The sequence below is a fragment of the Centrocercus urophasianus genome, unplaced genomic scaffold (assembly GCF_019232065.1).
Source record: "Centrocercus urophasianus isolate 14NV4802_14NV808 unplaced genomic scaffold, USGS_Curo_1.0 seq_23, whole genome shotgun sequence".
Classification (NCBI taxonomy): domain Eukaryota; kingdom Metazoa; phylum Chordata; class Aves; order Galliformes; family Phasianidae; genus Centrocercus; species Centrocercus urophasianus.
In genome coordinates this window covers 18,833,119-18,859,419 of record NW_024884789.1, presented here as the reverse complement: position 1 = coordinate 18,859,419, position 26,301 = coordinate 18,833,119, and the positions used below count along the sequence as shown (strand labels likewise).

General features: G+C 48.8%; 1 protein-coding gene and 1 long non-coding RNA gene across 2 annotated transcripts; one reads left to right on the top strand and one right to left on the bottom strand.

Moving 5' to 3' along the window:
• Nucleotides 1–78: 78 nt before the first annotated feature.
• On the bottom strand, nt 79–16,421 carry SORD (sorbitol dehydrogenase). The gene is made up of 9 exons (XM_042824361.1): nt 16,320–16,421; nt 13,099–13,132; nt 12,221–12,385; nt 10,602–10,761; nt 8,342–8,460; nt 7,843–7,908; nt 2,524–2,699; nt 1,638–1,759; nt 79–1,032 (listed from the first exon to the last, which is right to left on the bottom strand). Exons 1-9 carry the CDS (start codon nt 16,377–16,379, stop codon nt 867–869), a joined length of 1,068 nt encoding a protein of 355 aa, XP_042680295.1. The 5' UTR covers nt 16,380–16,421; the 3' UTR covers nt 79–866.
• A 266-nt stretch (nt 16,422–16,687) lies between these two features.
• On the top strand, nt 16,688–18,166 carry LOC122163421. Its single transcript, XR_006169901.1, has 2 exons — nt 16,688–16,858; nt 17,066–18,166. It is a non-coding gene; the product is annotated as an uncharacterized LOC122163421 (long non-coding RNA).
• Nucleotides 18,167–26,301: the final 8,135 nt, after the last annotated feature.

The following is a 26,301-nucleotide window of genomic DNA, read 5'->3' as shown; positions in this document are numbered from 1 at the left end:
AAAGCCCAGAGGACAGCACAGCCCAATAGTCACAGACCCCTTCAAACCATCCCCCGCACAGCTCAGAGGACACAGAGACACCAGGAAGGTAGCATTTATTGTGGGAAGTCCAGTACCGGCCCAAGAAATGGATCTCAGAGTGATCTCCTAGTATTAAAATCAACACAATTGTAATCTAAGATTAGATTTTTTCTGCAACCTGCTCCTTGTCAAGTACCTTGTTCATGGCTCACTAATTCAGCAGGAAGGGCTGATATCCCAGAGAAGTTACAGTTCATTCACAGTGGTATTATCTTAGCGATGCTGCTCCCCTGCTGTGCTTCCCCCCACGCTAAAAGCAAGCTGTGCCCCCCACCAGCAGCCCACCCTCAGGAGCCAGGTAAAGACCAGGATCTGCTTTCCCAGCCAGAGGCAGAGCAGCTTCCTTCAAACACGCTCCAGCCTGCTCTGCAGCAGTCCTTTCTGCCCCACCAGGAGTTACTGGGGGGAGGATGACACAGAAGCTATGGTCCCAGCTAGCCTCCAACCCCAGCTTCACCAAAAAATCCCTGGGCTTTCAGGACCTGCAGTTTGCTGTTTGTGAAGAGCATGGGGTGAACAATCTGAATGTTCAGATGCTCCCCGGACAGGTTTTGTTCCACAGGCTGCCACAGTCCCTGAGCATCCCCAGGGGGATGTGCAAAATCACGTATCCCTCAGTGCCATTCACCCTCATTATCGTTTGATTTCTTAGCTCTATTACAAAACACTGCCTGCATGAGGTGACTGTGTAAACATGCAACAGCCATACATCGGCCTCTCGTGGCTTCATGCTTTGCATCTCAGGCAGGCGGTGCAATGGGGAGAGGGCCGGGCACCACAGCATCTCAGGGGTTCTGGTCAGTGGGGTCACATTTCAGCATGACTTTTATCCCTTCGCCCCTCTTTGTGACCTCAAATGCCTCAAGAGCCCTTTCCAGGGGGAAGCGGTGTGTAACCAAGGGCTTGATGTCGATCCGCTTGGATGCAAGCAAGGAAATGGCCACAGGCCACCTGCAAGGGAAACAGCAGGAAGTGAGAACTTGGAGCCTCAAGGAAAGGGCAAAGAGGGACCTGGCTTCATTACAGTAATTTCTTCAGCCCAGGTATCAAGGTACTTTTGCCCACAATCTTCCAGAGAACAAGACCAAAGAGAACAGCTGAGATTCTCCTGCCTTCAGGGCTAGGACAGCTCTCAGAACATTTGCAGACCTGCTTTTCTGCACACTGTGCAGTTCAGTCCTACACAGAAAGCACATATGCCTTCAAATGGGTTACTGGTACACCCTCAGCTCCAGCAAAATACAAAAACTAAGCACAGCTCTTGCTAATCCTTGCAAGCATAGGCCTCCAACAAGAACAACGATGAGGTTTCCTTCCATGACGAGATGAAAAGGCACCATCAGCAAAGCTGGGTGCGCTTTAAGATTCCCCTAATCCTTTGTCTCAAAACAGACCACGTTAGGAAGGCAGAAGCAGCCAGCTTCTCACACAGCAGTGTGGAGGGCCAAAGCTGCTGCTTAGCATCTCCCAGAACAAAGGGCCCCAGCACAAATAAGAGCCTTCTCAAGGACGTCAGGGATGAAAGGCACGGAGGCCCCATCAGCGGTGAGACTCACGTGCTGCAGTAGCGGAATATCCCCCGGATATCCACCTCCCGCACCGCAGCGTTCACAATGGGCACCGTCACCATCTCAGGGCCCAGCCCCACCAGCACCAGGGTCCCTCCGGAACGAGTGGCCTGGAGAAAAGACACACAGGTATGTCATATTTTGCCATCTGCCTAAAAATAAAGGTGCTCTTTGTGACTGTGACGGATTGCCTGGGGCACGGTGGAGGAGTTGGGAGCGGCAGGATGCTGCCAGGAGACCCTAAGTGTGGAATACGTGATAAACAAGGCTTGAAAAGCAGTATTTAGAAATTCTCTGAGGGATTTTGTCATCTAAATCTCATTCTGAAAAATGACTAGGAGTACAAGAGTTACTTTTGGATCTCAGTAGGAAACGTTTAAAACATCTACGAGACTGATGCTCCCCTGGAATTTCACTGCAAACCTCAGGGAGGTGTCTTCTCCACATCCTACTATTATACAGTTCACAAGAGCAAAATATCCCCTCCCACAGCTGCTTTTTTTCACCCTGTGGAATTAATTTTCTTAATTATTCTCTTTACTTAATGAAAGATGCTGTTCTATGCTCTACCGGCTCCCTGACACTGCTGGGTCGCCACGCTTGGTTCTCCAGGTGCTCCTGCAGTCTGTGTGGTAAGTGCTCCTCGCATCAAAGCAGAAAATAATTTCAGTGTTGTCTGCAAAGACTAACTTTTAATCATCCCTCAGTGCACAATCCTTCCCTAGTTTGTGGTTTTACAGACATCATCTCTCTCCTGTGCTCAGCCTGCTGAAACCGAGGGAATGGTCCTGAAAGAACTGTCATCCACCACCAGGTCCCAGAAAGGGAAAGCAAAAATCAGTACTGCTCTACCCCAGGGACAACTGGTACTCACATAAATGCTGGCCTGGATGCAGGCCTGGACTCCGGTGCACTCCACAGTTATCTCAGGCATGCAGCCAAGCAGACTTTTCACTTTGGCAGCCACCTCCTGTGGGGTCTCATTCTTTATCTGAATGGTGAAATCTGCCCCCATCTCCTTGGCAGCCTGCAGGCGAGAGGCAGATAAATCTGTGGAGGGACAAAACATGTCAACAACGGCTCAACACACAAACCGGAGAGGAAGCAAGACCCTGAGCCTGCAGCCTGCTTCCTGCCCCTATCTGACAAGCAGAACCACCTTGTTTGGTGCCCAGCTGTCAGCTACCTCAAGATGAGTCCCATGAATTTCTGCAGCCCACCCAGGCCAAAAGGTTGCCCAGCCTTGATGCGAGCAGATGACTGCCATTAAGGAGGCTGATGGAAGCACTTCTTGTTGGGGCCTGAATATGGGCTCACTGCACACAGCCAGGAAAGGGTTTGCATCCCCTCCCTCAAATTCACACGGGCTTCAGAGAGGAGGTAGGAAGAAACGTACTCATTTTTAGGGGAGGCAATGAAGAATAAGCAAAGGAACCTGTGAAGAAAAAGGCAAAAGGAAGCCTACAGTAAGACAAAATCCCAACACTTCTTCTGTTTTCTCCTTCCGTGGGTTAGGGCTAGTTAAGGTGCCTGGCTATTGCTGACACCCCCAATGGTACCTTTCAAAGGCACCTGCAGACTGAGGCTTTGATTTGCAACCTGATGGCCCACAAATCACCCTGCTACGGACAGCATCTAGAGGTGTTTCTGGTCCATGATTTGTATCGTGGACACTGAGTGTTCTCTCTTCCACATGACACCAAACCCCACTGAGGACAGGGACATCTCCAGGGAGGAGGAGCTGGACACTTTTAACTGCAGTAAGAAAGCGATAGAAGCACATGAACTAGAAGACAGTGTGGTTGGACTTGGTGATTTTGAAGGTCTTGTCCAACCTCATCAATTCTACGATTTCCAGGTAGAAATCATCTCTTTGCCTGCCAAAGCAGTGATCTGCAGGGGCATGCGTGTCTGCATTGGGAAAGAAGTCTGGATCAAAGGCAGAGAACAGGAGAGAGGACGGGTGAGTCCACTGCTCTGATGTGAGCCGCTGTGAGTCAGCCCCAGTGCTGGAAAGATGTGAGGCCAGAGGGCCTGCCCATCATGCAGGGAACGTGGCATTACTGCCAGGGCAGGTGATGGACACGTCCCTGCCGGCAGCAGGAGGGCTCACGGCCAGGTGCAGGCACACCCAGGATGAGCAGGGTTATAAAATGCTGCCAAAGGAAGAAAAGCCAAGGCTGGAAACTCAGTGCAACACCCTGGAAACCCGAAAAGGTGAGACTGTAGGAGACATGAGTCACCTCTATTCTTCCCAAGCTCAGAGCACCTTGGGCAGATGTACAGTCACACTTGGCACCAAACTGCATTCAGAGACTTATCAAACAACAAAAGTTTTCATGCACTTCGAGAACTTAGCAGCACTTCTGCCTGGCATGTCTCTCAAACCTCAGTGCACGGGAGCAAAACCCAAGGAGAAAACCACACGCTTCTCCTGCAGCTGGCATCAGCTTCCTGATCTGCTCATCAAAGGAAGTCCTTGCACAGGAGAGGAACGCAACAAGAGAAGCAATACCATCAGAGTCAGACAGGCCTCTGGTAACGTCTTTGAGCACTTGGCTTGTGTGAATCACTCTTAAACATTTACTGAAGCTACCAGATTTGCAGGTTCTCCAATCAGAAGGCCACTGGATTGTCCAGTACTTGTGAGTCTGTAGGACCAAACCGTTTAGATTTTAAACCTCAGTTTGGCTGAACCCCACATAACTCTTGGGAGTAAATTCTCACTTAAAGAACGACAGGGCCACATCTTGCCTTCAGGCAGAAATTAATTTTCACTTCCCAGGCAGAGATAATCAGTGTTCTTACCGCCACTCTAAGTAACCGACCTTGCATTTCTAATCCCACAGAAGTTATCAGATCACACTTAAGCTTCTTATAAGCCAGTTTAACTGGGAAATGTTCTTGAAGCTCTCACATGTTTTATGTTGATCAACCTTCACAAAGGAGCTGAGTTTGGTCTAGTTATTCATCCTCCCTGACACTGAATTCCAGGGTTTCCAGAGGCACCAGCACTCAGGACTTGAGATTTAAACAGCACAAGGGAAGTAATGGCCCTTAGGTAGTGAATACCAAGTGTATTTTAAGTGACAGAAAAAGGCAAGACACTCTTATAGAAATATCCAACCACTGCTTCACTTGCTTGGGGTATAAGGATGCTCTTCTACATGTCTTTAAGGACAGAAGGTTATCAAAAGCAGCAATATTCTGTATCAGGTAAGCTGTCATAGCTGGTAGGAAAGCCAAGTTCTGGTGCACATGAGCTTTTGGGAAGGGTAGAGCTGAGTGTCAGCCTCTAGCTACAGTGCTGGAGCTCCTGCAGAAGTTTTCCAACATCCGCTGGCTCCAGCTGTGACAGCAGCCATAGGAGGTGCCCACACTCGGGGAAAGCTCTGTTAGTGAGTTACACATCTGTGCACAGTTTTCCAAAAGAAACATTTAAAGCAATGAGCTCTCAGTGTGCTGAGCAGACAAAGTTCTTCATAGACATCATAAAAATTACGTGAGATGAACTCAAAGAGTTTGGTGGCAGACGACAGAAGGGCCTTGTTGATCAGTCACCTCACAGGTATCGGTTCCTAAAGCTGACACCAAAAGCACAGCAAAATCCCAGAGACAACAAGTCAAACAGAACCCTTTTCTCAGCTCGTGTCATGCACAAACATTTGAGTACAGGCGGCACCTGCATGGGTGTCTCTGAGTGTTTCAGCCCCAGGTGCGGGATATCAGATATACAGATATCTGTAGGGCAGGATTGTTACTCAGACCTCGCTCACCCTACAAAGCAGATACCAAGAATTCCCTGGGGTCACTTGGAGCACATGCTGTACAGACCTCTAGTTCACAGACAGCAGCTCCCTGAGCTACAGAGAAGAACACATAGGAGCAGAACCAGGACTGGGGCACTGGGGTGACCCATCAGCCTCAGCCCCACCAATTCCTGCCAGCTCATCAGTCTCTTCCCCACCCATGGACCGGGTCACCCACCAACCTCTGCCGTAGCTCAGCTCTGCAGCAAGGGTGTGATACAAGAGATCAAGCTGATCTTCCTGTTACGGCAACCATCATCCTTGGATGACAACACTTAGCAAAACCTAAGGGCTGAATTGATTACATCCACCAAGCACACCCTGCAGGGTGGGGCCAGCAGAGCAAAAAAGGCCCCTGACTCGGCAGTATGAGCATTTTGGGAGGGGGAGGCAATAAGCAGCCTTTGCTTTTGACGCACGCCAGTACTGAAGGATCCTTCCGGAAAAGCAAAAGGGTGGAACCGTAATTTTATCTCTCAACTTGAAGACTGAGAAACAGTAACCAAGAAGTCAAAAGAACCTGGTCCAAAGTGGGGAGATGGAGCAACAACCTTCTGAAAGAACCATGCTGTGGCTTTGGTCTAGAACGCTTCAGCAACCTCTGCTTGCTGCTTGGTGGGATCTCCATGCTCAGAGGTTTTTCAGACCCAAACAAAAACATGTTGGATTGTATTTCTCCAGGATGCAGTTAGGCAAGGATTTCTGAAATGCAGGTTCCTGAAAAGTCCATTTTGGTCACTAACAGTAATTAGTGGAAAATGCACTCCCTAGCAGAAAAGCAGCAAGACAGACTGTAGAGGGACACTGTGGCTGGACACATAATGACCATAAGAATAATTTGCCCACGCCACCATCTAGAACTACAAGAGGAAGGAGAACAGTTTACTTGGAGCAAAGCTCCAAGAAAACCACCAAGGAGGAAATAAAATACATTGAGTTTGCCTGCCATCAAGGTAATGATTAGAAGCAGACACAATCAGTGTTTATAAGCATTATAGGGAAAAGAAAATCTGATAATCAAGACACCTTGTTCTGTGAGTCAAAGGCACAACATGAACCAAAACCTGAAAGCTGAGGTCAGAAGAGCTCAAAACAGAAACAAAAAGAAAACAAACAGCGAACAGAAGCAGCAGAAGCAAAAAGAACATCTGCAACTATAACACTCGTAATGCAGATGAACGGCCTCTTCTCAAGAGACCTGCTCAAATTCCAATGAAAGCTTCTAGGGCTTGATCCAATAACCACTCATTAGCCTCCAGTTTATTCCCTTGCAGCAATGCAGCTAGCCCACTTCCACAATCTATCTCTGCTAGGAAGCAGGTGTAATTAGCCTGGTCAGATAACCTCGCAGAGAAGCACCAGTTGCAACCTATATGCTCTATAGATTCTAATTAGGGCAGAGAATATTCATAGAATCACAGAATCACCAAGGTGGAAAAGACCCACAAGATCATCCAGTCCAACCATGCACCTATCACCAACTGTCCTCACTGAACCATGTCCCTCAACACAATGTCCAAACATTCCTCAAACACCCCCAGGGTCAGTGACTCCACCACCTTCCTGGCAGCCCATTTCAGCACCTGACCACTCTTTTGGAGCAGCAGTATTTCCTAACGTCCAGCCTGAATCTCCCCTGACACAACTTGAGGCCGTTCCCGTTTGTCTTATCACTACTTACACAAGAGAAGAGGCTGATCCCCAGCTCACTACATCTCTCTTCAGGTAGTTACAGTGCTAAGGCCTGCCCTGAGCCTCCTTGTCCACACTGAGCCATCCCAGCTCCCTCAGCCACTCCCCATAACACTTATGCACCAAACCTCTCACAGCCCTGTTGCCCTTCTCTGGACACGCTGCAGGGCCTCAGCGTCTCTTTTGTAGCAAGGTGCCCAACATTGATTGCAGCACTCAAGGTGCGGCCTCACCAGAGCCAAGTGCAGAGGGACAATCACTTCCCTGCTCCTGCTGGCAACACTTTCTGACCAAGCCAGGATGCCATTGGCCTTCTTGCCCACCTGGGCACACTGCTGGCTCATGCTCAGCCAAACACCGACCAATATACCCAGGTCTGCTTCCTCTACACAGTCTTCCAGCCACTCTGTCCCAAGCCTGTAGTGTTGCCTGGAGCTGCTGTGGCCAAAGTGCAGGACCTGGCACTTGGTCCTGTTGAACCTCATTCCACTGGCTTCAGCCCAGCGATCCAGCCTGTCTGTCCTGGAGAATAAGATATTTATTAGGATTCCCTCCAAAAAGGCACTCTACTGGTGCATTCAGGGACAGGCACGAGGTGTCCAAGCAGTGACCTTGAAGTTACAGCAAGGAAGTAGACATTTTTTGTTGCATCACGTGAAAAAAGCATGCTTCTAAGGACTGAAAAGACTTACCTGTAACTATAACTGCTGCTGCACCCATCACCTTGGCTATAATCACATTAACAAGGCCAATTGGTCCTAGGTACAAAGGGCAGAAAAAATACATTTACAACTGTCAGCACCAGGTGTGGGATTTGAGTGTGCCCAGAGCTGGGCTCTGTCTGTGCTACCAGGTGGGCAGCTCTCGGATCACTGCGCCACAATTTCAGCACAGCAGATCTGGAGGCCAGCTACTGCTACACAAGGGACTCTGCAATGAAAACATTCCCCAGTCCTCTGCTCCCTTGAGCTGGCTGGCACAGTGTGCCTTGCACTTTGCATTCTGGCTTCTCAGAGTGCAGCTCTGCAGTGCAGCATGGCAAGCACAGCCTCAAGGTCCCCCCTGGCACTGCCAGAACTCTCCCATGACCCACACTTACATCTGAGTCTAGAAGCATAGCCTGAACCCTGCCCATCCCCCTCTGTGCCACTGTTGGCAGAGAACCCACGGACTGAAGATGTTCTACCATACCTGATCCACTTACAAAGACTTTGCTTCCCAGAGTGACTCCTGCCCTTCTGCAGGCGTGGATTCCCACCGAAAGTGGCTCGATAAGGGCCCCTTCTTCAAAGGTGACGTTATCTGGAAGCCTGCAAGTCAGACACAGGGCAACGGTAACCAAGGATGTTTATGAGAGTGATGAGGAAAGCGATACTTCAGGCGATACTGGAAGATTAAACGTGGGTCTAATTAACCACTGCAAAATACATTCTCAAATGAGAAATGCGGAACTGAAAAGCATTTCAAGAGGCTGTATTGCCAAAGTACCCAACACAAACTTCTCCACACCACCTGTAGGTTCCCTACACCTGGGACCCATCAGTGAAGTCCCAGACCCATCATCTAGGTCAAGTCACATAGCTCCACAGAATCATGGAATCTTTTGAGATGATAAGGAACTTTAAAGATCATCTAGTCCAGCTCCTCCATGCTTCAGGAAGCACCTTGCTACCTAGCACAAGCCAAGGGGGATTCCACATAAAGCAAAGGCAGCCAGAAGCATGTCTCCTTATCATGCCCTGGATGTGATGCACAAAGTGGACTGGTCCCTGAAGACAGCACAGATGTGTGCAGAGGGTATCGAACACCTTTTGGACAGAAACAGAAGTGTAGGGCAGATAGCAAAACTGTTGGGAAAAAAAAGCAGAAGGAGGGTGAATCCCTTCTGTGCTGCTGACAGAAATAAAACCTAGACTTTCAGAAAGCCACCAGTGTGGCCTCTCACGCAGCAGGTGCTGGGACAGCATTGGGAAGCTCAAGGTCAGAGCTCAGCCAGGCCACCACGAAGAAAAGCAACGGAAATGACAGTTGTGGGAAGGCAGCTGTAAGATGTCCATCTCTTATCTCCAGGAGGCATCAAAGGGCTGACTCCAAGAGTTTGGATGCCTGAAAGTTTGGCATCGCATCCTGCAGAAAGACAGACAACAATTTCCCAAATGTGCAAATGCCCACTGAGCTCTGCCACCAGCTTTTCTTGCCAAATCTGTGCTGACAGAGCAACTTCATGCCAGGTAACCTCCTCTGCATCACACAGCCATGGCACTGCTGATCTGAACCCAGGAGAACCAGGCTGTGTTTCATAGTTTAAGCAAAAAAAATTAATTAATCAAAGCAACATCCCTAGATATTCAAACTGGGGAAAACAGCAGACCTCTCCCTAACATAAGACAGATACAAAAAAACAGCCAATTCCTCCCCAGCAAGAACTTATCGTCAGGAAATGTTATTTTAATGAAACAGGGAAAATCAATGAGAGTAGGTCTGTACAGCAAGAAGTTAGGCCCATACAGAGCTGCGTCTCATTCTGCTAGCAGCTGCTCAGGATCCAGTTTGAAAGGACCTTCCTGCCTGAGGATGCTCATGAGAAGTAAAAGCATTCAGATGCCTCCTTCAGAATGATTTATCCTGAATGCTGCCTCTGCAGACACCAAAGATCAACTCTAGGGAACTCTTTGCTTCACGCAGATTGAGAAAGAAACGCTCCAGATAGAGACCTGTCTCAAGGAACCAGCATCTTACCCTATTTTTACCTTCCTGTGTAAACATTCTTACATGGGTATAATTTTTTTTTAAACGCAATTTTTAGCATATTAATTTGCTGGAGTACTTAAGCACAGTTTGCCTGTAAGCAAACATGTCAATCCTGCCACAATTAAGAGCGCAGTCAAATGGAGATGAAAACAGGTGTGTAACACTGGCAGCTCGGTGGGGCCACTCAGTGCCACATTAAAAAAAACAGCTTAGCAGGGACGCCGTTTTCTCTTCCTGCTCTGCTGTAACTGGGGTGGCTTTGTTTCAAATGCCAGAGCGAAGTGTCAGCAATTGATGTGGTGCTTCCTGAAAAGCAGCAATAATACTGGAATCAAAGACCTGCAGGCACAGTTGTAAGAAGGCAAGGATATAAAAGGACAACAGAAAAGGCTCCAAGAGCAGGGAGCAAGCGGGAAAAGGAAATAATTATAGGGTACAACAGCAGAGATATTGTAGGAAATATGCAGGAAACGTCTGTTGATGTCTGGCGCCAGAGGGGACAGCTACACCTGCCTGATAAACCCTTTGCAAAGCAGCTTGCTGTCCCAGCCTTTACATGCTATTCATGGATCAGAAAGCAACAAGACCTGTTGCGTTCAAGTAAAGAGCGCTCACTGTGAGACTCAAAAGGGCCAAGGGTGATTAGGCTTCACCTCCCTACAGGGAGTATAAGTTCCTCTGCAGAGGGCGCAGGACTGACTTGTAGCAGAAGCTGGCGCTGTGCTTGTAGTAGCGGCACAGGTTCCCATCGTCAGGAGGTGTTGCACAGAAGAAGATGGTTGGAGACAGGTTGTAGCGGCCAGCTTTGCAGAACTCATCTGTTTCTCTCGGGACACCAGGCTCGATGGCCACACGATCACCTGCCAGGGTGAAAGCAGAGTGTTACTCAGAGGGAAAGGTGGGCACACAGCTCAGAACAGCATGAAACCCTGGCACAGGAGAAGCACGAGGGACATCTGTTAGCTGAAAAAGATCACGCTGCTCACAGCAGGCAAGTTCCCAACAGTTCCTCTACAGAGGCCTCCTCACCAAGACCTTCACAGTTAGATGAAAAGAGCTGGTGATTCAGAGGCACGGCCCCAGAGCAGATGGAGGCTCAGTCACATATAAACCTCTCTCCAGCTGCATTCAGCCTCAATAGATGAAAAGACAGCCCTCAGCCTAAGCAGTCCCACACTGATCAGATCTCATTCAAAATCTGTAGCAATCAGAGTAAGAAATAATTAAGACAAAGCAGGAGAGCTTTGCTGGTCATCAAGCCGGAAAGTAATTCAAGATGCAGAGGTGACAACCAGGACTGAGGCAGGATGTATCAGAGAACAGAGATAGCTTGATGGTAATGATAGCGTAGTCTGGGTGGCTGGACAGACACGTGCTGCAGAACAAAGAAATATGACTTAAATATACTTCCAAGGCAGGATGGACTAAGGGAAAAAAACAGTGTGACCATGTTACAAGTACAGAAGGGACAGAAGACAGTTGCTTTTATTTGGCAGAGAAAGCCAGTTGGTGCTAACTTCTCTCTGCTCTCCACCAGAAGGCTCTTAATCAGGTACAGTGACTAACGAAGGGAAGGATTACAGCCAAGGCCTGTTCTAGCTCGCTGTGATGTCTGTGATACAGCACGCAGGGAATGCCCAGGGGAGAAAGGGGCAGGACATGTTGAATGTTCTCCCATTACCTTCAGTTTTGGGGTTAACCAGGCTGCATGTGGTTTCTATGCATTTCGCAGCCCACAGTAATTTCTCTTCTTCCTTCATCTGCACTGAATTTCATCTGCATCCCATCACCCAGGCACCCTGCTACCTCCCTCTTGTCCTTTCCACTCTGCTTATCTCCCAGTCATCAGTAAATGGCAAAGTCTGCTGCTAGGTCCATTATCTAGGACATTTCTGCAAACTGCTGAGGTCACAACATGAGACCTCGTACAGTTGCTCCAATGGCCCTCTCCACTGCAGGAGGCCACTTGCTCCTTCATGTACACACACACTGAAGAAACATTAACAGCAGGTTGTTGGCAAGAGTAATGCATGTAGTTTCTGAAGCTTTCTCCAGCTTCCTCTAAAGATACCTCTTATCAGCATGCATTATAACCTGCACTAAAACACAATCAGAGCAGATCAAGGTAACACAAGGCACCTTTCCTACGGAAAACCACCGCAGTCAAGTTGGGTGATACACAGCACTGTGGCACTTTTAGAGGAGGGTGACCCACAGCTCATAAAAGCAGATGCATTACTGCAATGGAAAAGCACAGCCTGATATCAATGCACCCTCAGGAAAACAAAAAACTCAACGGACAGACTCGATTCTGATCACCTGGTTTCAGATGTGTCACTTCTGCTCCCACTTTGACGACGGTCCCGGAAGCTTCGTGCCCCAACACCATGGGGTTCTTCACGACAAAATCTCCAATTCGACCATGCTGCCAGTAGTGAACGTCAGAACCACAGATCCCAACAGAATGCATCCGCAGGAGGACCTCTGCCAGAAAGGGACGAAAGGTTCCATGCAGAAAAACTTACCTTCTCTGTCACTGGAAGAGACGCAATCATTGTCTCCGTGTCCCATGACCACAGTCAAACCAGCTCTGAAATATTCAGATTTATTGCAATTAAATAAATGCACCAGAACCCTCTTTAGGGACAGATGGCACATTCACGAGACGTGCTGAAATGCAAAACTACACAAGGATTTTCATTTCAGGAAAGCTTAAAAGAGGGTGAGATCCCTGTCAATGAAAGCTAATACAAGCTAAGAGGGGCATGCTGACTCCTGGAGCAAACACAAAAGAGCAAGAACATTTAATTTCTCCTTCTGCCTAAGGTATAATTTCAGCCCTGGGGAGAGCAGTGAATCAAATTCCCATGAGCCCATACACCCAGCCTGTTACTATTTAGCCCTTTGCTAAGACCTTCTGGCCTGTCCCAATGGCAGCGTAACGTGAAATACATGAAATAGGATGCAAAAAAGCACCAGATACTCGGATACTTCTGTGACTGCTCCAGCTCTTCTTCTCAAAGGGAAACACAGCATTATCCATTTCAGCTGCAGATTCTTTTTTTAGATTATTTTATACTTTCTCAGCTGCATAGCATACATACAGTATTTGTAGTATCATGGGGTGACAAAAAAGAAGGAGAAAAGAAAACAGAGCAGCAAAGGAGGCCGGCAGAACCAGCCCTCTCCAGACCTACCATTGGGACCCGGTTCTGGGATCGGACGGTCTTCCTGTGGACAAACAGAAAAAGACAAGAGGGATTCATGTGCTTGTTGCCCAGAGATGTGGAGGATGCCCTGTTCCTGGAGACACTCAAGGTCACACAGGACAGGGCTCTGAGCAATGGATGGAGCTGTGGATGTCCCTGTTCACCTTAGGGAGTTGGACCAGATGACCGTTAAAGGTCCCTTCCAATGCCAAGGCTTTTATGATTCTATGATCATACTACAAAGAAAATATTCTTACTACAGAGCAATAACTAAATGTATAAATCACTTGTAAATGCCACTGTAAACCATGTTTGAAGTCACATCCTCTTCTCGCAATTGGCATGAACTCCTCTTTATGCTATGACTAATAAGTGCAGGCTTCTGAAAGTCATCACAGGGTGCTGGCTGTTGGCCACAGGCCATCTTTCCTCCCAAATGGTCTGCAAGCTTTCTGCCTTCACCAATCTCCCCCAGATACTCCAAAAGACAAAGGAAGAATTCTGTTGGGTCTTACAACATTGAGATGGAATGATGCAATGTTGCTCCACTGCACACTGTGCTTCCAAACATCTCTGAGGTTTGGGGTCAAGGGCACACGAATGTCCCACCTCTAAAGATCTGCCATAGATTTCTTCTCAGTGTTCAGAAAGTAAAGGGGAGAAGGTTACATTTGTTTTACTATTAACAATAAGAAATTCACCTGAAGCCCACCCCTAGAATCACACTTCTAAGGAAGTCCTCACCAAAGGTGTTTGTGCTAACCTTGCTCTCTGCTGCTCAAACGTTCATGCACCAGAGCCCTTTGCCCACAGGCCAAGATTGGGCATGAGTCCTCTGAGCAGACCTCCTGTTCCCAGAGCTCCTGTTTCAATACAGCAGCTACTAGGAAACATCTGATGGACATCAGAGACCAGTGAGCTCACAGCGGGTGTTTGTCCCTTGCAGTGCTTACCTCTGGCTGTATCTTTTTGCAAGAGTGCCTTCAGTATCTAGTTAGCAATGAAAGATCTCCAAATTCAATTTAGAAAAGGAAATTTTCTAGAAAATTCCAGCAGCAAAATGAAATTTAATGAGTGCAAAAACAGATACGGAAATCCTGAAGCTCATCTGTACACAAACCTGGTTGCAAACCCGTAGGCTGATTACAGGGGTACTGCATCACAACTGGGAGCTGGGGGACATGCAGTGGGGCGAGGCAAAGGCAGGCAGGATAGAAGTTGACCCAGGCACACATCTCCCACAGCACAGCTTTCTTAAAAGAAATACCTACCAAATAACCAGTGGCACAGTGCAATGCGAAGTGTGGTGTAAGTCCATTGACTGAAACTGTCAATGCAAGGAACTTATTTTGGGAGGGAAGCAGCTCTGTCCCACCAAGGACACAGCTCAGCTATCCCAAAGGGATCAGGCAGTCTCTAGTCAATGGCTACAGATAAAAACAAAGCCAACTTTCAGCTGAAACTGTGTAGGTGGGATTCCTCAATCCAAAGAAAAACACCTTTTTTTCTTTTTCTTTTCAGTAACAGCTGCATCAAATGACAAATGCTTTAATGGAAAACTAATCCTCCAGCTTGATTTGTTAAAAACATAATGATCCAAGACTCTACATTTCTAGACAAATGTTCTGTCCACTGCTGAAGTCCAGAGACAGCAATAGGTCTGACTGAGGCTGTGAAGCAAATGCAGCATTTTCTTCTGTGAAAGAAGATATATTAAGAGAGGAAGGATACAAAACAGTTTGCCTCAAAGTGGCAGAAAATGGGAGGCTGTTCTTACTGTACAAGATTTGAAGAAGAATTAACAAAAATATGCCAATAAATTCTCACGTAACATAGAATCTGAATTCACAGTGAGTCTTCCTACGGCAGACAGGTTCATACAGCTGTGGTTATCATGGGAATTACCTCACCTAACTTCACCCATCAATAAAGCACACAAAAGCTCAGAGTTTCCTGCTCAAACTAATGTGACCAGCGGGCACTGCAACGAGAGCACTGGGGCAAAGAAATACAGAAGCCCAACCCACCTGCAATGAACTGGCAGATCAGGGACTCAGAGCCCCGTCCAGCCTGACCTTGAGTATCTGCTGGGACAGAGCATGCACCACCTCCTGCATGGGGCAACCTGTTCCAGCACCTCACTATCCTTACTGTAAAAGACTTTCTCTTTACATCCAACCTACATCTCCTCTCTTGCAGTTTGAAACCATTTCCCCCCATCCTATCACAACAGACCCTGCCAAAGAGTCTGTCCCTTTCTTCCCGACAGCCCCTTTAGGTACTGAAGGCCGCTATCAGGTCACCTTGCAGCCTACCCTTCTCCATGCTGCACAGCCCCAGCTCTCAGCCTGTCCTCGTATGGAGGTGTTCCACCCCTTGGAGCATTTCTGTTGCTCTCCAACAGCCCCATCTCTCTCTTGTGCTGAGGACTCCCCATCTGGATGTGGCACTCAGGTGAGGTCTGACAGCACACGGCAGAGGGGCAGATCCGCTCGCCCTGCTGGCTGTGCTGCTTCAGATGCAGCCAAGACAGAGTTGGCTTCCCGGGCTGCGAGGGCACAGCGCTGCCTTCCATCCAGCTGCCATCCACCAGGACCCCCAGGTCCCTTTCGGCCTGTGGGATTAGAGACCGGCGACACGAACGGGATGAGCCGGCACCCGCTGTCCCGAGCCTCGTGCGCTTTTTCTGAACGACAGGACCCGGGAACGTGCTTCTGAACCGGAGGGAGCGGCCTGCTCCTCACCGGGGCCGTTCCCTTGGGGCGGCAGCCAGGGCTCGCGGCGATGGCCGCCCCGGGGCCGAGCTGGCGGGGAGCCGCGCAGGACGCGCCACCAGGTGAGCGCCGCTCAGCCTTCGGCGCCCCGCGGGAACGGCCTGCACCGCCGCCGCGATCGCAGCCCGGCACATCCCGCAGGTCCGACGCCCGCCCGAGATGCCGGCTCTCCCGCCGGTCCCGTTAGCGCGGACAGCCGCTTGGCGCGAGGCCGGCACGGCCGGGTTTGAAGCGCCGCTCGAAAGCCGGCACCTGCGGCGGCACGCCGACAGACGCACGTGGCCCGGCCGGCTCCTCTCCGCGCTCCGTCCCAGCCGTTAAGCGACTGGCCGGCCGCACCCGCCGCTTTCCGGGAACGCTTTTTCTGGGCGATCCCCGCCGGCGGCGCGGCTCTCCCGTCTGCCTCCCGTTCTCCCCGCTCCCCCCGGCCCGTACCAGCCGCAGGTCCCCGGCTCGGTGCACTACCACGGCCAGGTTCTGCCCCGGCGCCGCCATGGCTCGGCTCGGCTCTCGGGTCCAAGGGCCGACGGCGGAGCCTCCCCCCGCCGCGGGGCCGCCCTCTGCCCCCGACCGGCCCGGCGCCGCCCCGCTCCCCCTGGCCCCGCCGCGGCCTGGCCCAGCTCCGGGCAGCCCCGCTCCGGCCTCACGGTGCCGCGGAGTCGGGGACGGACGGCTGGGGGCTGCGGGCCCCGTCCCCGCTCGGGGCCCCGTCCTCTTTCCGGGCCCCGTCCCCGCTCTTCGCTCAGCGCGGCGTAAACGCGGCGCGGTCTCCCGCGCGGTGCGGGCAGCGGGCGGCAGGCCTGGGGCCTTGCGGCCACACGGCGTCTGCGCGCCGTTTCCCCGCGGGGCGATGGGCTGCGGGGAGAAGCTCGAGATTTCAGGCCCTGGAGGAGGCGGGGAGCGTTCTGTGTGAGATCCTTTGCAGGCTGCGATCTCCAGATCGTTCACCCCGGTGTTCCTCGAGCAGCCCGAAGGTGAGCGTTTTCAAACTTGGGCTGCATTTAAAAACTCTGCCTTTGAAAAACAAAACAAACCACTCGGGATATGTTGTGCAGCGGTGCCAGAACCGTTTAAAAATAGCCTCAACTCAAGCTCATGTTGTTACTTCTTCCTGCTGCATTTGTTTGCTTGCATGAATGGCAGTACCTCTGAACTTGCTTTCCTTTTTTTTTACCTTGCAGGCAAGCGAGGGCTGACACGTTCCCGCATCGGGGCCAGCTGTATCTCTTGTTCCCAGTGATGTTTGTCGGAGGCAGGGTGGAATTAGTGGAGTTGACCTGTGGTTACAAGGGCAGGGGAAGGAGCATGTGCAAGGGAAGCTGTGACAGGACGCGTTACTCAGTGTTTATACAGCACTACACCTCCCTTGACGAAGCCCCAGTGTTTACACTTCCGCAAACTGCAGAAACACAGCGAGTGGCTGGCTCCTCCTAAATGTGCCTGTTTGCTGGAGGCACCTGCTTGTGGCTCCTTTTTGGGGCATGTTGCAACCAGCCTTCAAGCTATGCTCCAGGGCAGGCCGTGGTGTGTTCAAGAAATGTTTAGATGTTGTACTGAGGGACGTGGGTTAGTGGGGAAATATGGGTGGTAGGTGGACAGCTGGCCTGGATGATCTTGGAGGTATTTTCCAACTTTGGAGATTCTGTGATTCTACCCACTGATTTTCAAGGAAAACCCTGAGTAAGCAGAGTTGCCCAGAATTAAGCACGTCTGGGGATGCTAATGATTCCCATGCAGCCTAAGCTGTGCTTTGAATAACCCAGCAGACTGAAAGTTTGTTCTTTTCTTCCAGCAGGAACTGGTGGTGCTGGCTCTTCTCAAGGTGCAGCAATGCCCTTTGCTAGCACAGCCACGTGGCTGGACAGCTTCTGCTCCCTGCCCCATTGCAGGATGCGAAGGAAGGCAGTTCCTTGGCAGCACTGGTGCAGACAAACAGCTTTTTGTTGAGGCAGAACCGGTCCCTTCAGCTCTTCCACCCCTCCCTGCCATGGCTGTCAGCATTCCAGCTTCAATTTCCTCTCCTCTTTTCAGCTTTTCTTCTTATTCCACTTCATGTTTTCCATCTGTATTTTCCCTGACAGTACTTGATGTCCAGTGTGGGTCTAATCCTTAAATATCACAAGGTCTTGGCCAGCTGCTATGAAGTTCCTCTGAGATCCTGGTTTAAAAGAAGCTTTGAAGCTCATGTCGTGGTCTGTTTCTCGTTGTTTGCCTTTCAGTGCTACCTGGCAAACTCTTTTGACCACCAGCCAAAGAAAGCTCCAAATAAAAACTGCTGAGGACTTGGTTGTTTCTTTTTTTGTTTCTTTTTTTTTTTTTTGAAAGCTCGTAGGCATCGATGACTTCTGACCACAAAAGGTATGCATATTTCCCTCAAGCATGGCAGTAGCAGTACTATGAAGATCATGTCATAATCGTCAGTTTATAGTGCAAAACAGTCTGTATTGCCAGAGCAGCTTCACATCAGCTCAACAAAAATGTGTTTACCTAAAAAGTCGATGATCAGGGTTGTTGTTCCCTTAGTAGATGAGAGGATAGGTGCCTTGCTGACACGACCGTAAGTCAGTTTACTTCCATCAGGCAAACTCAGCATGCGTTTTTCTTCTTTGCAAGTTCTGAAACACCCCTCTGGACCATTTCAACTCAAGCAGGTTTTACACTCAATGCAGTTTCTTTCATTTCCCTTATTATTTACCCCAGAAGAGGTCTCCGTGTTTCCCTGGGAACTGCAGTCATGCTCAACAGGATTTCTCTGAAGCTTCCTACACATTTCAGCCTAACAATTCTATTTCTGTCTAACCAGAGCAGAAAATGCTAAAACACTTGTTCAGATCCACCAGTATCTTTGACAGCATTTCAAAAAAGAAGTCTTTTAAAAAAGCGTGAAAATACTTGTCCTCCATCCTGGAGAAAGGGATTTCCGTGACAACATCTCAGCCATAAGGTCATAATCAAGACCTTGGGTAGTTTTATCTCACTGCTTCAAGGCTCTGGGAGACTTTGTGGTTGCAGGTTATCAGGTTTTGCATCATTCTGTTCTGAGTCAGGACATTCGTCTGTCCCTGTGCCTACGTGCCACCACTCACTCTGCCTTCTCCATCAATTCCATAATTCAGTTAATAAGAAATCTCCTAAACTGGTGGCTGTTTGCATAGCTTACACTTACGGTTTCTTCAGAATCAATCCTCAGCTGCTCACTTCCTTGGTCATGCTTAAAGAGTATCACACTTTGGGTCCTCCCATCAATTTGTATTTTATTTAATTTTCCCCACAACAGTGATGCTTAGCTAATCATTCACAGTCCGCTTGTGATAAAGTCATCCGAAGATCTTTTATCTGCGTGGAGGCACGCACTTCCTCCTGTCCAGGGAGGGGTGCCTGTTCCTTTTGTGTTGCTCACTGCGGCTATCCTGTCCCTTATTTCCATGTTTGGTCTGAGAAATACAGAGCTTACCACCAACCTCTGTTGGCAGTGACTTTTGTCCAGCTGGGTGTTTGTCCACCCTTTTTGTGCCATTGCCTGGAGTACTCCATGCCTGTAGTACGCAGTAGTGTGAGTGACTCAGGGACCAAACTGCCCAGAAGTCGCTCAAGGTAATTTGGTGACATGTAAGGGTGCAAGGCAGGGCTGCTACCCAGAGAAGCTCTGCTTTACTCCACAGCTAGCTCCCGCGTCATGTAAGCAGAAACAGCTCTCTTCACGCAGATTTCCTGAGTTGTTGGGTGGTGGCAAATCTGTCTACATTTACGTCAGTGCCTGGTGCTTGAAGCACTGGCTCAGGTACATGTAAGTAAGGGTTTAAACCCCAAGCTCTGCTCTCAGTGCCTTGGAATAACAAAATGTTCTTGGGGCATCTGCAGTTACGAGACAGCTTTCCAAACAGCGTGATCTGTTCGCTAGTGCATTTCAAAGACTCTTGCACCGCTTCTTTCCTTGCCCTGACGTTGTCACATCAATCCCATGCAACAACATGGGTAGGTATGTGACCCACTGCTCCCATCTCCTTTCTGAAGTACAGTTTTACTGACTTCACAGTCATTTTTTTCACACAGGAAAATGCCAAATCTCCTCTAGCCGTTGACCCCCCACCTCGATACCATGTGTGGGAGCTAAGGGTGGGAGCCTTGTTCAGAATGTGACTCTAGGGCTGCAAGTCTCTTAATCCAGAAGAGTCACCTGGATTACTTGGTAATGTTTAATCCATGGTCCCTCACATGCTGCGGCCACACAATCCCCTACTGAAATTCCTGCATGAATTCAATTCTGATATTAACCCTGCAAAGTTGAGCAGTCAAGTTGTTCGTGCCCTCTGAACCCAGTGGCCTCTGCCCAGATCCTCCTCTGCAATGCATCAGAGTAACAACTTTCTGAGTCTTGTTCACTGAATTAAGAAGAAGTGGGGCAAAGGAGTGCCAGCATCAAAAGTTAGCATCATACATTGACTGACTGACAGATGTAACCTAGAGGGGCCAACCGTGGTTCTTCTGTCCAGCTCCTGCCTAAGTCAGGGTTAACTGGAGTTAACCTCATCATGTGATCAAAGCCTTATCCAGTCTGGTCGGTGATGTCCTCGTGGCTGACGATCCCTTAACATATCTTTGTGCCTGTCCCATGGCTACACTGAGCATGGAGACTTCATTCCTCAAGTCCAACTGGTGTGTCTCTAGTGCAGTTTGAGCAAATAATTGCTTGTTGTTTTCTATGGGCACCTCTGAGATGAGAAGAGTCTGGTTCTATCTTCTCTATATTCAGTCTCTACTGAAGGCAGCAATAACATTCCCCAGAAACCTTCTCTTTTCCAGGTGAAACAAGCCCAGCTGCTTCAGCATGTCTTCATATGCCAAGTTCTCTAGCCTTAACCATGTTCGTGACCCTCTGCTGAACTTTGCAGTTGAGCAGCCTGTCCATTGTCCTCTGGAAGGATTTACTCCAAGTCCTGCTTCCGTGAGCACAGCCAAAACCAAGCAGTCAATGACATTCCTTCCCTTCTCTTGTGCATCTCTTTCTTTGTGTACCACCCTGAAGCTACGTGTCTCTGTAAGCATTATTACCGTGCACCTTTCCTCAGTATCTTCTACTTCTTTTCTTATACCATTGACACCCGGATGGTTTGAGACTCACCACGTGGTACTTGGAGGTACCCATAGAGAAACAGCTTGGCACAGGCTTGGAGGTACAGTCAACGGCCTACGTTTTGGGCTGTTTGTGTCATCATCTTTTTTGCCTAAGAAGGGACTTGTGATGGTGGAAGGATGCAGAAGCTGCCTGTGTGCTTTTCAGAGCTTTTCCCATCCTCATGGCACAACCTTTCTGAAATCATCATTAAGTCTTCATAGGCAGCTGGGTATGATCCATGCAGGAGAGTTGAGGCTGGTTTTAGGGTGAGTGCTTTCATTTCTGGAGGACTGGCTGGTGGAGCAGACAGCTCCAAGCAAGTGGAGCAGAGGTACGGGACATGAGACCACCAAAGAAGCATGGCTTGATGAGAGATGCGGAGTGGTACTCAGAGAGGGAGTAGCTACAAGGAGGCTTTGAAGACAAGGAGCAAACCCTGTGCTGAAGATAGTAAGTGGATAATGCATAAGGAAGTTGGGGATCCAGACTACACAAAAAGTCACGATATTTGTCGTCAGGGATCAGTGCTTCAAGATAGGCTGTGTGTGAGAGCAGATTTTGCATGTTGTATCTTCCTCATTCTGGGCCATTCATCACAGCGTCTCCCTGCAAGAACCTGGCCTTAGCACCAGTGGCCCCGGGCTGGGGACAGTTGTTTGCTTTGGTTTGTAGTCACATCTAATCTATGCCTTCCCCATTCATGGTGAAGTCTGATACTGTTACAAAGAAAATCTGTTTAAAAAGAAAATCACATATTTAAACACATCTCATATAACAAAGTTCTGTGGAATTAGTTGCAAACCACATAGTTGAGGGAACAGAGGGAAATAAAAACACCAAGCGCATCACGGAAGCTAGTACCAGTTTATTGCCCTGCCTCTCAAGATTTGTCTGGGAAGTTTTTTTTAATGTGTTGACATCACATCTTCTTAAACAAAGTGACCTACGTGCAATAAATTCATCCACCCAGGGCTAGAAATTAATTCTGGATCTCACAGGAGACTGAATAACTTCCTCTTCTCAAGAGGTGAAGCTCTTCTTTCTAATCTGTCACTGAGACCCATGTTCTGAGACCAGTATGAACAGGACAGTAAGTATTGGCCCTAGTGGAACACCCGTATTTTGGCCATGTGGGCAAAATAGGTTGAGATATCAACAAAACAAATTCAGAGTATACTTGGGTGAATGTCTAGCAAAACGATGATAAGGAAAGAAATAAGCTCTGCAGTGTGAGCAGATGAGATGAATCTAAGTGGCCTGTGCAGTGAACATCCCCAGGAGCAGGAAGCTGGATATGCTGCCCAGCGTTGGGTCTGAGCACCTGCCAACCAATGGAAGTGGCATATGAATTCCTTTGCTTGCACAACATGGCTTTGATTCATCTGGTAAACTGTCTTTAACTCAACCTGTGAGTTCTGGCACTTCTACCTCTTCATCCCACATCCAGGCAGCACGACAACTCCCTTTTCAGCGGTGTCCCAGGAAACGTGGAGAGCCCAGCAGCGAAGTAAGGTTGCCAGGGAGGTTTTCCAACCCGTTAATTTCAGGTGTTAATTTCAGGAGAAAGACATTCTTGTGGTTCTCTGCTCTTCTCCCAGGGAGGAAAAAGATTAACCAAATGCTACAGGAACTGTTAGGGTGGACTGCAATGATAGTAACCTATGCTCCAGTCAGAGGCTACACATTACTTTCATGAAAGGTATGTAGGACTTGCATATTCACCTGGATACCATGAGAATCTGGCATGATCTGGAGCATCATTTTTGGGCCAAACAACTGAAAGTTGGGTGTGGCTGGAAGAACAAGTTCATGGTCCGTGTGCAAATACCATTTCTCAGGAGTGCAATGGAAAAAGCAGCTTCTGGAGGAGGAGGCTGAGCATAGGAAAACCAGCTTGAGTTGAGCAGGGAAGGAAAAGCCAGGCATGCGAGGACGTTAAAGGTCCCCAGTGCAGAGAGCCAGAGAGGATATGGGACTGCAAGCAGGAATACAAGGTAGTCCTTCTGCACACATCTGAAAGCAAGTGAGACTCTAACTGATGAACGCTCAGCTTTTTGCAGTGTGTGGGCTACCAAATTCCTCCCATAGGTTATGACTCCTCTGCTGCTGCATAGCTGAGCTCCTACACGAGCAGGGTGACGCATCCTTCTCCCAACCTTGCCCTGGAGGTCAATCCAACAGCATACATCTGCAAGGGTTCCCCCAGACAGCACAGAGCACTGTGTGATTTGCTTGTTCTCGTTTTTCACATCGTGTCCTTTTTCAGTTCCAGCCTTGCTACTTTGGTTCCCTTTAGCTGGACAGTGATCTCTTCTCGGTTATACCCATAGGCGTGCTCATGGGATGCTGGGAAGTCTGAAATCCACCTGAGCGGTTTAGTTGACTCAGAACTTCAGCATGTCTTGGCAAGAAGTGGAAGCCCAGGGCCTAGAAAGAAATAGGGTGATGTTCAAGAAAACCCAGCAAAGAACTTGTGTGACGGATTGATGACACAGGATGGAAACTGCTCTTTTAACCCTTGGCAGATGGCAAACTTTTACATCCCTGGATGCAAAGATGGAAAGAGGCCAGGAAGATCTGGTCCTAACTTGCAGGCTGTCTGTAACTGGTTGGGCTTTAGGATGCCGCACATGACCTGTTTGTTCCCTTCATCCTTCCAAAATAGCTTACATGTTAGAAGATTACAGAATTGGCTCACCTGTGTATTTCCTTGTCTTCTAAAGCAGTGACTGAGTTGGAAGTTGCCGCTGTTTCCTGATTAAATGCTGGGCACGTCTTTTTGCAAGGCTATGGGCCATCATGACAGAGTCCACCTCTGCTTATCACCACCACAACTGTAACTAGCAAACTAGCAATCATTACCTCTTTCTCACAAGCCTACTGATGGACACAGCCGTTAAAAAGCTAATCATCACTAACAGTTTGCACTGCCAACCCATTTTGACATGGCCATGCAACTCCTTTGCTAGACCTGCTCATTTCTGCACTCTCACAACATTAGCCATGCAGGAGGGGAAGAAAACTCTGACCATAATCTGGGGGGAAATGTATTTTTCTGACATTTTGACATTATGTTGTCTGGTGGTTTTTTTTTATAGCACTGATTAAAAGTGCACTTTCATGTTCTCTGGGATGAATATTGGTGATAGAGAAAATGTAGTTTTAGACTTGAGTACAGTAGGACTAAAAATCTCAGCCAAAATGAGCACATCTAGATTCAGCTATCCTGCTTTGGATTCTTTATGACATTGCCAGTGGCTCCTGCTGCACAGTGCTTTTGGCAACTGGCTTTAAAAACCTGCAGTGAGCCTCTGAAGAAATTGTAACTTGAGATATGTTTATTTTTTTCTAGTGTAGAAAAATGTTTTCTAATTCCCCTGCCAGGAATCCACTTGGATTTCACAGAATCATAGAATGGCTTGAGTTGGAAGGAACATTATAGGTCATCTAGTTCCAGCTGCTCTGCCACCCACTAAATCAGGCACCAGACCAAGCTGCCCAGGGCCCCAGCCAACCTGGCCTTGAATATCTTCAGGGATGGGGCATCCACAGCTTTGAGCAACCTGTTCCAGTGCCTCTCTACTCTCTGAGTGAAAAATTTCCTCCTAACATCAAATCTAAATCTCCCCTCTTTTAGTTTACAACTATTTCCCCTCAATCATTACCAGAATGTGTAAAAAGTCTGTCCCCCTTCTAATTATAAGCTGCTTTTAAGTATGGGAAGGCCACAGTGAGGTCTTCCGGGAGCCTTCTCTTCTCCAGGCTGAACACCCCAACTCCCTCAGCCTTTCTTCATAGGACAGATGCACCTCTTGGTGGCACTTCTCTGATCACAGTCCAACAGTTCCACATCTTTCTTGCGCTGGGGACCCATGACCCAAGTGTAGCACATGGCCTTGTTGAACCTCATTAGGTTTATGTGTGACCCCTTCTCAAGCCTGTCCAGGTCCCTCTAGATGGTGTCCCTTCCTCGCGTTGTGTCCACTGCACCGCTCTGGTTGGTGCCATCAGCAAATTGCTTTGGGTGCACTCAATCCCATCATCTGTGTCACTGATGAAGATGCTGAGGAGTGCTGATAATGACATGGACCCCTGGGGGACGCTGCTCATCACTGCCTCCAGCCAGACATTGAGCCGTTGACCCCAGCATTCTGGCTGCAACCATCCAACCAATTCCTTAGCCACTGAACAGTTCATATCTTTCCAGTTTGTAGATGAGGTTGTGGTGTGTGGATGTGGATTTGCACAAGTCCAGGTAGACCACATCAGTTGCCCTCCCTTTCTCCACTGATGCCATCGCTCCATCACAGAACAACACCGATTGGGTAAGGCACAACGTTCCCTTGGTGAAGCTGTGCTGGTTGAGTGGAATCACCTGTTCTTCTCACATGAGCCTTAACATGTCTTCCAGAAGGACCTGTTCTATGATCTTCCCAGGCACAGAGGTGAGTGTCACTGATCTATAGTTCCCTAAATCTTTCTTTCACTCTCTCTTGTAAATGGGAGTAATATTTCCCTTTTTCCAGTCACTGGGGGCTTCTCCTGACAGCCATGACTTTTCAGACATGATGGAGAGAGCGGCCTGATGACCACATCAGTTTCTTCACATTGTCCAGCCTCACAGACTTGTACCCATTCAGCCTCATCAGAAGGTCTTGATCTTGCATTTCTCTGACATTGGGAAGGATTCCACTCCCTAAACCCCCACTTGAGGATTTGGATCCCCGCATACCCTTCACCAGCTGAGGGATGGAAGAAGGTTGCAACAGGGCATTAAAAAAGGATTTCACATGATAGGAGCTGGAATGCCACAGGACAAGCCTTGTTTTCTGTTCAAGACTTCATAAGCTGATGCTTCTTGCCTAAACAGGTTGACAGAGACATATCCAGGGCTGTGCTTCTCAGCTGGGAAGCCGCTGATGGGGAAGGGGAACCGTGCACTTCTGGAGGAGCAAAGGGCAAAGCGAGGAAGGATCTCAGAGTGCAAATGAGCTGCTGTGTTGGAAGAAAATGAGATCTCAGAGCCATGAATCAGCCTAGGGCCCTCTCCACTGCTGGAATAATACAAAAGACTTCAGCTGAGGAAGACAGGAGGATTCAAGTCTTGCTGTGGGCAAATATGACTCAAAGGGAAAGGCACGGTGTGGCTCCATGGGTGGAGGAGGTGCTTCTCTCCAAGACAGGAGCAGAGATTTTGTTTTCTTTGCGGTTTATTTTCTTTGTGTTACTTCAAGCCGGACTGAGTTGCTTCTTGTTTTTGTTGGATTGAAAATGAAAAGTTGTTCTGGGCCACCTGCCGGG

What these genes read in the sequence shown, in the direction of transcription:
- SORD (XM_042824361.1), bottom strand. Translation starts at nt 16,379, where the DNA reads ATGGCGGCGCCGGGGCAGAACCTGGCCGTGGTAGTGCACCGAGCCGGG. An exon ending in AGCAGCAGTTATAGTTACAG is followed by an intron (nt 2,700 to 7,842) that starts GTAAGTCTTTTC and finishes GTCCCTCCACAG; the next exon opens with ATTTATCTGCCTCTCGCCTG. An exon ending in GCATCCAGGCCAGCATTTAT is followed by an intron (nt 1,760 to 2,523) that starts GTGAGTACCAGT and finishes TCTTTTCTCCAG; the next exon opens with GCCACTCGTTCCGGAGGGAC.